Source organism: Gopherus flavomarginatus, chromosome 1, assembly GCF_025201925.1.
Source record: "Gopherus flavomarginatus isolate rGopFla2 chromosome 1, rGopFla2.mat.asm, whole genome shotgun sequence".
NCBI classification, from domain to species: domain Eukaryota; kingdom Metazoa; phylum Chordata; order Testudines; family Testudinidae; genus Gopherus; species Gopherus flavomarginatus.
Genome location: NC_066617.1, coordinates 114,954,148 through 114,966,170, shown reverse-complemented (window position 1 = coordinate 114,966,170; position 12,023 = coordinate 114,954,148). Strand labels below are relative to the sequence as shown.

The 12,023-nt window shown below is 42.2% G+C and overlaps 1 protein-coding gene across 2 annotated transcripts in view; it reads right to left on the bottom strand.

Moving 5' to 3' along the window:
- The window catches only part of IPO8 (importin 8), an 82,025-nt gene that overhangs the window by 56,642 nt on the left and 13,360 nt on the right, over positions 1-12,023 (bottom strand). Inside the window, exons 2-5 of one of the 2 annotated variants that reach the window (XM_050918149.1) lie at positions 11,703-11,784; positions 9,147-9,303; positions 5,085-5,243; positions 1,270-1,426 (exon numbers count right to left, since the gene is read on the bottom strand). In XM_050918149.1, the coding sequence (XP_050774106.1) occupies positions 1,270-1,426; positions 5,085-5,243; positions 9,147-9,303; positions 11,703-11,784 (555 nt within the window). Of the gene's footprint in view, positions 1-1,269; positions 1,427-5,084; positions 5,244-9,146; positions 9,323-11,702; positions 11,785-12,023 lie in introns of those variants that run through there. The other variant, XM_050918158.1, reaches the window with a different exon arrangement.

Sequence of the window (12,023 nt, the reverse complement as noted above, 5' to 3'; positions counted from 1 at the left end):
ATGCAATGCCACTGAAGTCAACAGTACCATTTGTGGTTCCAGACTCGGAGCCTGTACTGGCACTGGAATCAACAGTGCCATTACTGCCAAATACTTGGAGAAGGAGTACTTTGAACTTGAATGCACTCTACTCGACTTCTTTCCTTCCTCCTTATCTGGCTTGGAGGGTGGAGATCTTCCTAGATTTGATGCCCTTTTGGAAGGTTTATACCTCTTCCCAAGCACCAGAGAAGGAGATCAGTGCTGGGATTTGGATAGCTGTGAAGGCACACTTCAGACTGAAGCTGCAGCACTCAATATCAACTCAGACCGGGACAGCTCCAAGGGTGATCTCAGTGCCTCTTCCACTAGCAGGAACTTCAGCCTAGTTTCCCTGTCCTCCTTTGTCCTAGGCTTAAAGTCTCAAAAAATTTGGCACTGGTCTTTTTAAGTGAGTCTTGCCCAGGCACTTCAGACATGAGTCGTGTGGATCACACACGGGCAAGGATTTTGTGCAGGAAGCACAGGCCTTGAAGCCTGGTGACAGGGGCATACCCCACTGGCCACAGCATTCCAAACAGGAAACAGCAACAGAATTTTTTTTAAACTATTAAAAATTCCTAAACTATTTACAACTGAACATAAAATTATTACACAAAGGCTGATGAGTGTTGCCAAAGCAACAGAAAGCAGTTCCAATGACTGTCATGGGCGGTAAGAAGAACTGAGGAGGGAAGAGGGTGGCTCTGCCCTTTACAACTGCATGATGTCGTGCAACAGCAGAGGCCACTCAAGCCACCCGGACAGGCACTGCTGAGGGAAAAGTTTCCGATGGCCATATTCTGGGAAACACAGACACCAACAGTGGAATGGACACGTGCAACACATCTTGAAGAAGAACTTAGAACATGGCAGCAGGGTCCACATAGTTGGTGAGCATGTGGCCAGCTAGTGCAAGGTAGATTTACATCCCAGTTTGCTGTGCACTAACTGTTTGTCTAGACCAGCCCTGTGACTTGCTCCTTCTTACTCCACAATGGCTTGAATCTATTAACTTTTAGGGCATGTTGCAAAGATTGTATGTGCTAAGGCTTGTGGAACCCTCTTAGCATGGTGGAATAGCATTTTTAGTGAAATGCAACACATTATTTTGTTCTGAATTGCTAGCTGGTTAATTATATACATGTACAGAATAAGCAGTATCTTATCAAACTGGCTTTGTGTGTGCAAATTAGCTGTTGTCCCCAGCAATCTACAATTCCACATCGCTCTCGGTGCACAGAAACCTACCTGCACAAGTGCATAGAAGATTTTTAAGATCTGTTTCTGAAGCAGTACAGAGTAATGGGAGTTATCAGGAAGAAGCTGGATCATCTGCTGCTGAATCCGAGGCAAGAATATTTGCATTGCTGCTATGAGAGGATCTCGCTCCTCTGCTTTCTTGTATCTGCAAAAGAGGACAAACATAGATGTCAAGGGTCTGAGTGTTCCCAGTTCTAATGTCTACTCCTTCCCTACAATCCAATTATTTTACCTTAAAAAAAAAAAAAAAAAAAAGCCTGACATTCGTGAGTGCAGTGTTTACACATTTCTCCCCTCCTCCAGCCTCCATCTGACAGCCCACACAATGCATGCTAACTCTTCTACCAGCAGATGGAAAAATGTCAAAACAAAGGTTAAGTCAACATTAATGCCACTATAGGCAGGACTAATCTTACTTAGACTGTAAGCTCCTTGGGGCAGGGACCTCCTTTGTGTTCTGTGTTTGTACAAACAACTAGCACACTGGAGTTCTGGGTTATGACTAGGGCCCCTAGGTGTTACAGTAATACAAATAATAAATAATATTATCCTTGTGACTAGACTGTAAGCTTCTTGGACCAGGGACTAGGACTTTTTATATGTTCTTGTAGTACCAAGCTCACTGCTGGTGCTCAGTAAATAAGTGAATAGCCTTCAACAGATAGTGAAAGCTCTTTTGATTGGCTAGGCTTTTGGGTTCTTTTTAACATTTATGTTTGTGTTTTTATAAATATAACTAAGTGATCAAAAAAATTTATAACAAATGGGACAATGTTCAGTGATGCCACATGCTTGTGGCTCCAGCTGATGTCAGAGGAAGTAGAGAGCGTTTGGCACCTCTGAAAATCAGACCCAAGGTATATACAGTATTGAACAACAATACAACAAAGCAGATTCCATATTCACAATTCAGCGTTTTCTTTGAAAGTACAGCTAGAAAAAAAGTTGTATCCTGTGTGACAGACCCAGACCAGTGGGGTATAGGAGTCTGGTGGAGGGAAATATACTGGTCACTGGATGAGTAGTTTTCTGTTCCCTGAGTGACCAGAGCAGGGTCTGCACTAGAGTAATCAGGAACCTGCTAGAACCAATTAAGACAGGCAGGATAATTAAGACACTTTGAGCCAATTAAGAAACTGCTAGAATCAATTAGGACAGGCTAGATAATCAGGGCACCTGAGTTTAAAAAGGACCTGACTTCAGTTTGTGGTGTGCATGCGAGGAGCTGAGAGTGAGAAGACATATTGCTGGAGGACTGAGGAGTACAAGCATTATCAGGCACCAAGAGAAAGGTCCTGTGGTGAGGATAAAGAAGGTGTTGGGAGGAGGCCATGGGGAAGTAGTCCAGGGAGTTGTAGCTGTCACGCAGCTGTACCAGGAGGCACTCTAGACAGCTGTAGTCCACAGGGCCCTGGGCTGGAACCTGGAGTAGAGGGCGGGCCCGGGTTCCTCCCAACTCCTGGAGGAATTGACCTGGACTGTGGCTTCTACCAGAGGCAAAGGTCTCTGCGCTGTTTCCCAACCCATGTGGTGAATCTGTGAGGCGAGCAAATCTGCCAATAAGCACAGGCCCCACCAAGGTAGAGGAGGAACTTTGTCACACCTGTTATCTAGTAAATTACAGCTGTTTCTCCAAAGGTGTACAAAGGTATTCCAATAACTAAGGGCCACCAGATGGCTCTACTCCTTCACAAAGAAAAAGTACTTTAGCCTTCAATGTGGACTTCCATGTTTTGGCAGTGGCCAAGAATTAGTCATCCTCTCAGTTCTTGGCAGTGCCAGAAAGCACTGTAAAGAGGCAGCAACTCTTGAGAAATTCTAAGTGTCATGGTGCATCCGTGCAAACTGCTACCTGTGTGGTTTACACATCCAGGGCCCTGAATACAGTTACAAAAGTTGGACATCAAGAAAAACAGAGTGCAGCTTCAGTTTTAGACTTAACTTTACATTTCAATACTTTCTAAGTCCACATGGATTCCACACGGAGCAAGGCTATTACTGCTTATTAAGCCTTGTGGCTGACAGATTAGTTGAGCAACATTACAATCCAAAACTACTTTGCCCCACCCCCCCCACCTCCCCAAATTCGTCCATTTTACACAAAACAGCTCTTTTAGAAACAAGAAAGGATAGGCCAGCTTGGACAAAGGTGAGGACTTCACTGCAAGAGGCTCCTCTATATGAAATAGCATGGGTTGACCAAAGACATCCCTACATAAGCAGCAGGGATACAACATTTCAAGACTTTATCTTGGCATAGACCCACAACACTGATGGATTGTTAGGCACTAGATATTGTGTGCATCAATATCACTCCCAGATTCTCTTTTCATACTTCCTCTTCCTCTCCCCACTTCCATAAGCTCAGTCAAAAGGAAGGCAAGTCCTAAAAAACAGTTATCCCATTTAAAAAAAAAAGGGAGGGGTGTTTCAGGTCCTGCCTCATGAAACAGATTCAAAGATGTATTTATTGTACTTTGCAATCCAGCGTGTCAGGTAAGTTCTGGCTGACTCAAAAGGTCCCATGGCATTTCATGTTAGTATACAGATTGTGGTAGTGACTCAAAGTTTCTTTCTCCCTAGCACCATGCTGTTGTGTGTGGATTAGCTATCTGGCTATAATTTCTGATCCAAGTAGGCTGCACTTTCAGTGACACAACAATAAAGGGAGTTGATATTTAGTTAAGTTGTAAAATGTATGTATTTGAAAGAATCCCTCTTCCGATGTTGCTTGTCTGATTCGACTGGACATACTTTGGGGTAGAGACTATGTTTTCTTGTGTGTGGACAGTGCATAGCACATTTTGGGCACTACCAGAACATAAAGATCATGATTCTTGTGTGTGTGGTGCATAAAACATTTTGGGAGCTTTAGAGCAAAGTTGTTACATACATTAGGTTAGTGATTCACAAATAGTTCTACTCAAGTAAAATACCCAAGGAAGAAACTCAAGAAAAAAAAAAAAAAGTTAGACTGGGGTAGGGGGAAAAAAAAAAAATCACCAATGGTATGTCTACACTGCAAAGAAAAACCCACAGTGCCAAGTCTCAGAGCAGTGTAGACATTTTTGGTCAGGCTTGAGCCTGAGCTCTGAGACCCCCTCACTTCCCCACTGGGTTTCAGAGCCTGGTCTCCAGCCCAAGCAGGAACATCTACACAAGTGCTTCTCAAAGTCGGGCCGCCGCTTGTTCAGGGAAAGTCCCTGGTGGTCTGGCCCAGTTTGTTTACCTGCCACGTCTGCAAGTTTGGCCAAATGTAGCTCCCACTGACCGTGATTTGCCACTCCAGGCCAATGGGGGCTGCAGGAAGGGCAGCCAGCACATCGCCCGTGCTGCTTCCCGCAGCCCCCATTGGCCTTGAGTGGCAAACCGTGGTCAGTGGGACCCGCAACAGGCCAAACCTGCGGTCGTGGCAGGTAAACAAACCAGTATGGGTTGCCAGGGGTTTTTCCTGAACAAGCAGTGGACTGGCTTTGAGAAGCACTGATCTACACTGCTATTTTTAGCCCTGCCACCTGAGCCAACTGACCCAGACTCAGACTCTGCACCATGGGTTTTTCTCTGCAGCATAGACATACCCTAAAACTCTGACTGCTGCTGTATTTTCTGCTCTCAAATTGCTGTCAATATAGACATGACCAATAGTTCTCATTTACACAGAAGAAAGCAAGCATATGGGCATCAGAAATTCCCATCCTTCAGCTGAGTTGTCAATACTCTTTCAGCTCTTTCTTTCCAAGTAAAGAAATCAGCTGAGATAACAACACTGATGATTTCTATTCCACTGATGGAAATCCACTTACTCATAAGTTTTCACCAGTTGATACAAACACAGCAGGCTGCCAAGCCAGCTCCCACTGTTCTGAGACTGCAAGTAATAGCCTATCTTGTCTACAACTGCTGTCCAATGGCCAGGAAAGTCATGCTTAATGATAGCACGGAGACACATTGTCAACTGGGCCCTAAAAAAGGAAGAAAAAGCAATGTGTTATAAGAAGATAAATATGTTAACAGCGAACAGTTTATATTAAAGGCTTGATCCTGAACTCTCATTATTTAATGGATATAACGTACTGGATTATACATACTTTGAGAACACTGGAAGAGTTTGAGGGGAGAGGGCCAGGAGATGAGAAAGGAAGAACAAAAAAGACTTGAAGTTAATGTTAAGGGAACTTGCTCTTCATCCAACTTCAGGCTTTTTTAGCTGCTTTTTCTCCCATCCTTATCACTTTCCACACCTACCAAGTGTTACATACAATTTCTTTATGAAAGCTACTAGCACTACCCCTTTTTAAATTAAAAGGAGCAACAAAAAAATGTAAGCTTGCAAATTTTTATAACACGAAACTGTTTTGTGTGCAGGGCCACCCGGAGGATTGAGGGGGTCTGGGGTAAAGCAATTTTAGGGGTCCCTTCCATTTAAAAAAAGTTGCAATACTATAGAATACTATATTCTCGTGGGGGCCCCTGCAAGGCCTGGGGCAGATAGCCCCACTTGCCACCCCGCTGCCCCCCGGGCAGCCCTGCTTGTGTGTGATCCAGCCTGAAGTTTCCTCATCAAATTATGATTTCCCTTGGATCATCTAGAAATCAATGCTCTTGACTCTGCCAAGGGAGGAAACAATTCTGCAAAAATATTTTCTCTTTACCTAATTTTCTATTGTAGAGAATCCTCTTTGCAATTCTCCATACAGGCACTCCATGGAGGGATGTCATTATTCAGCAAGGGGTTCCCAATCTTAATTATTTTAGCTTTGCCTCAGTTTCCTCCTCCCTCTCAACCCTTTGCAGTTTGTGCTTCACATCTCCATCTTTCTGTATCTACACCCTCCTACCATTGCTTTGGCAAGCAAAAGGTGATACCCTCCACAGCATTGCTCTACTTATAATAAAGTTTGTTTGACCTTGCTTCTTTTTACCCTTCTAGCAAATCACCACATTCCTACTTGGCACTGATTGAACACCTCTATTTTATGCAAGTTAAAAGCAATAACCCACAGTGATTTCTTGCTACAGGCTTTTAAAAACTGGTTTTCAGATGTGGTTGTTTTGGTCAACATCAAAATATTTTGGACATTTCACCAATTAAAATGATATGGCAAAAGCCTGTCAAACTTCTTTTTTGTGCTTTTCAGATTAAGACTTTGTCTACACTGGCAAGTGAACGACAAAACTTTTGTTGTTCAGAGGCATTAAACCCCCCTCCCCACACCCAAAAGACAAAAGTTTTGTCAAGGAAAAGCGCTGGTATGAACAGCATTTTGTCAGCAGGAGCGCTCTCCTGCCGACAAAGCTATCACCAGTCGTTGGGGATGGAAGTTTTTTGTCGTCACTCTCTCTCGATGACAAACAGCAGCTACACTGCGAGCCTTTTAGTAGCATGGCTGTAGCGGCACAGCTGTGTCACTAAAAGCTGCATAGGGTAGACATAACCAAACTTAGTGCTGACTGTGGTTCTGGAACAATGCCAGGGGAGACTGCAGGACTCTAGTTATCCATTAAACAGTAACAGTACAGATAACAGCAGTGCAAGGTACCTACACTGTGCTACAACCTTGGCTTGGAGAGAACACGGCTTTTAATAGAAACTCTAGCCACCAGCACCAGAGATCTCAAGGTGGAAAAGATGTAATGCATGCGCTTTTCTGAATACTAATACAACATTACAGAAAGACCAGGGGGAGTGTCACAGTTCCAGAAAAAGTTCTTTTTAAAGATTCAGTTGGGTTTCTGATGGGTACAGTCTTTTAGTGAAGTTGTTGCTTCATACCACTCCACTATGCTACGCTCTGCTGCCCCATCAGCACAGGCTCTGACTCCAACTCATCCCACCCCACACAATTCCAGCTACTGCCTCCCCACTGGCTGTCTGTTTGGGAGCTGAGAGCCAATAAGGTTCTGACCAGGCTCCACCAGCAGTGGATGGAGGCAGGGCACACTCCACCAACATGGAGGAAATAACCAGAGCTGGGTGTTGTAATAGTGGAGACCCTTCCCTGCTCGCATGATGGAGGGACGACCAGGCCATATTTGAGTGGCTTTGTTACTCAATACATGGGCTCCTGCTCCCAGTCCTGAGCTCCATTCAGTGAGATTTCAGATATAAATGTGAGTGAAAGAAAGGGTTCAAATGTGAGAGTCTCACAATTCAGACATTGATGACATCTTCATCATCTTGGCCCATGGGAAGGAGACTCTAATTTATAGTCTATAAAGGTGCCACAGGATTCTTTGCTGCTAAATTCAGACATGAGAATTGAAGTGTCTGCGATACTATTCAGTCACTGTGGCCATTCAATCCCTTACCTTTCTTACTCCTGGGTGAATTCTGTGCCACTGCACACATGCAGAATTCATGTCCCCTGCAGATTTTTTTTCATCTGCTGTGGCATCAGAAGAAAGGGCAGCTGGCTCACCAGCTGGAACAGCCAGCCAAGGAGAGGAAAGGAGAAAAGACTGCTTTTCCTTACAGTGACACGCTTGTGGAGCCAGTTGATGGGGGAGATGGTGTATGGAGGGATGGATAGAGCGGGGCACACACAGCTGCTGGGAGGGGTCACAGAATGGGGTTCACAAGGGCTAGTGGGGGAGGAAGAGTGAAGCAGGGGCACAGGGCACAGGGGCACAGGGTGACCGTAAAGAGCCAATGGCTCAATGGGAGTGGGGTGCAAGGACACATGGGGATGGGGAGGGGGGTGCAGGGAAAGATGTGCCTGAATGAATGGGAGAGGCTAGGGGTCAGCCAGGTCTGCACTGGTGAGGCTGCTCCCCAACTTCCTAATAATCCCTCCCTCCAAAACAAACAAACAAACAAAACAAACAAACAAAAACCCAATTCCCACCCACACTCAACAACCCTCCAGGTTCACTCCCAGGCTCCCAGCAATCACTTCCCTCTCCCTCAGCTCTTCGTTAGCCCTGACTCTCCCAAATCTTTGCACTGTTTCTGAGGGGTGCAGGAAATAAGTTTCTATATTGCAGTATAAATGAATTATTACTCAAACTTCTATATTAATATGGCTAGTAAGAAATCTATGTCAAAAAACATTTCTGGAGTCTTTTTTGTTGTCTGTATTGTTACAGATATACTTGCTGACAGACATTTTGAAATAAAGTACCAAAATAAATGAAACTAGTGTGATTATATTGTGTTATTTTGACAAATAAAATATGCAGAATATTAAAATATTGTGTGCAGAATTTTTTCTTTTTGGTGCAGAATTCCCCCACAAGTACCTTTCTGATAATTTACCAACAAGGAACCCATCTGTTGGCATTTGTGACGGAAAATGGTTTCTTCTTGTTTTTTTAAATGGGGATACCCGTCCGCTAGAAACCTGATGCATACTATCAAACTAATTTTACTTAGGTCAATGAACAGTCATAACTAGTAATAAACCTATGAATTAGACCACTGTCCTCAAAAGTAGAGAAGCATATCTTAGCTTTCCTAAGGTCTGTAAAACATTGGTACTGAAAACATTAATGGAAATAAGTTCTTCCAACATGTATAAAAGTCATGAAAGCAGCTGAGTAACGGACTTTGCACCAAAAAAATAAATTTTCAGGCTATGATGTGAATGGTATTTATCTGGAACTGAGGGTCAGTGGCAGGCTGAAATAACTACCATGACAGCCCCATGCATTGATCTCCTCTGACTTAGTAAAATAAATAGAAATGACTAGACCAAGTTTCAGGAGTTACTTTGAACTTTCTACACTTTGTAGTAAATCTCTTATTGTGAGCAGAAGACACTCAAGTTAAAAACAGTCCAATCTAACGAGACAAATTAAAGGAGTTGCGGAAGCTGAGCACCTCTGAAAGTCAAGCCCTTCGTCAACATATACACAGTATAACGTACCTCACTAAGTCAGGAGACCGAATAATTCCTTCCACAATGTTATCACGAATCTGCTGGCGATCATTTTCATGAATGTTGAATGGAAATACTGCTTCTCCAGGTGGCGGTTCCCGATCCGGCCAGTACTGTGTCACCATGTTCTTCAGGTAAATGGCAGCTAAGTTACAGAAAAAATCCTAACATAGCAGTATGGAAAGGATTACTTAAATTCATTTCTGTAACAAAGTCTCTACCATTCAATGTGGATTACAACTGGAAGTGGCACAAAGTGATGCTGAACAACAAAACAGAGCAGAAGGCAAGAACTCCTGAATATCTGTCCTTTAGCAAATATTAGAGAGACAAGATGGGTGAAACAATATCTTTTATTGGACCAATATCCGCTGGTGACAGAGAGAAGCTTTCAAGCAACACAGAGCTCTTAGTATCTTTCCCAGATCTGAAGAAGAGTGTCACAGCTAAATACAAGATCAAATAGATAATTTAGCATAAGTTGCTGTGGGAGATCTTCGTCAACGAACCCAAGCTTTTCATCACTAAAAACATCAGGGTCAAATGTGTGGTCCTATACAGGATATGGGATTATTTCAGCCAGCCTTTACTGGACAGTATTCTTTATTACAACCAGCTTTGCAAAACTGTCACAACAATTTATCAGCCTAGGCACAAAAGCTACTCGTCTGTCGTTTGTCATAGTTATAATGAATGGAAATTACAATATTTCACTCAACTTTAAAATAAACTACTCACCCTCAGTAAGTATAGTTTTGCAGGGCTGACTTAAAATAAAGCATAACTGTATGCATGGCCAGTACCTTCTACTTGGGGGAACTGCCTGGTATCGAACTGGCATAGAGCATACCTTTTATCCCAGCAGAAAGGTCCACTGTAACGTCCCCAAGGCTTATCTCATCATTAAAATTCTCTGGAATTCCACAGAGATGTTCCCTATCACCTTTAATGAAAGGTCATTAAAAAGTGGTATCTGGTAATCCTTAGCTGAAAATTTCACTTACTCCTAAAGAATGCCTGTAACTACTCTTTCAGACATAATATTAGCAGAAAGTTTTTAATAAACCTTTAGAATACTAATCCTTTCACTATTTTCCTTTTAGTTAATTCCCGATTGGGATTTTAAAGCATATTAAAGCATGAATCAGGCACATTCGAGTGGAATATTTTTCTCAATTTTGACAGACTGAAGAGTATTAACCAAATTCTGTAGTTTGTGTGCAAAGCATGTTAAAAGGGTCAAGCGGATGTCAGAAATTAAAAAACTTGTTTTTCAGACAGAGTATTCAGACAAAAAACGGACCAGAATGACCAATACAATAGCTTAACACACTGAGGTCACACCAGGGACATGTGCTTTCTACATGGATTGTGATTTTGAATAAATTCTTGCTCTCACAGCCACTGTAGCATTCTGTTGATTTAGCAATTTGGTATAAATTCACTGTCTTTCCATTCCTCACCTCCTTCCCTTCAAAAAATACTGAAATATGCTCCACACATACATTTGTTTTGTTCTGCCAAATTAAAATAAGAGTCTACTTTATTAAAATGACCATATGGAAGAAGTGACAGCTGAATGAAGTGCCTCTCTTTATGCCAACATGGTCCTAACAATGCCATTCACAGTTGGATTATCAACGATAATATACAGGCCAAATAAAATGAACAGCATACAGCAGCATGCCCCAATGCATTCAGGGGATTAACTGGTCTTTTTAACTCCCCTCCCCCCTCAAAAATTCAACCCCTCCCCCACCTTGTATGGAAAATTCTATTTCATATGCTAAAAAGAGAACTGTGAGTGAAAAATGCCCATCAAACTCTTCTTGGAAAAGTGGAATACTCACTGTTCTAATTAAAGGTTCACATTTAGCCACTTATTGTACAGGATTAATCAACATGTTTTATAAACAAAACAATTTAGGTCCTGATCCTGCAAAGAGTTACACACATGCTTAATATTAACTATACCACGCACCCGGTATCGCACGCATATAAGGAATCTCTTCAAGATGCATTTAGCTAGCTATATACCCATAACTTATCTAAAGAAACTTTCTTAAGGTCAGTTTTTGGGAGAAGGGTCTGTTAGTATCTAGCATTGACTCTGGTCATGTTAATAAAGACTTCTATTTCTCTAAGCTAAGGATTCAAAACAGTGACAGACCCATTCAGATAAGATCCCCAATCTCCGTATACCTTCTTTATGTGGGCTCCATCTCTCCTCATAAGAAAAAATCTGAGCTCCTCATGCCCTCCTGTATATCCAAATTTTGCCCAGAAAGGCAGAGCAATCAAACTAATCTGAGAGATCACTACAAACACAAGAAAGTAAGGGAGAAGATTTGGTGTGCCATAACCAGATTTCACCCTACATCAGAAAGTGAATCACCAAGTCATTCTGGCTCCTTCACTGACCTACATTAATTCAAAGGCCAAAATAGAGTCAATTTTAATGACATGACAATAGCTCACCACTTTGTTTTAATATCTTATTGACTTTTTACAATAGGAAGAAAATGAAACAAGGAGTTAGCTCACCTGCTTGACGTACTGGAAATTCAACTTGATCCGAAACTATGATTTGTAGTAGACTTGGAGCAAAATTTATGATCTTGTATGACTGAAATTTATACAGAACAACCCATAGTTAAAGTTGTGTTTTTTTTAAAAAATTTAAAATATTGCATTGCCAAATGAGTAAGAAAATTAGGATGATCATTTTTGAGAGAGTTACTGCAGTGTTCTGAGACTTTCCACAGGAAGTTTGAATGGAAGTTTACTTCTGTTAAATTCACCCTCTCCAGCACCATAAATAAATATTTATAAAACTGAGCACATATAGGCAAGGAAGTGGCATTA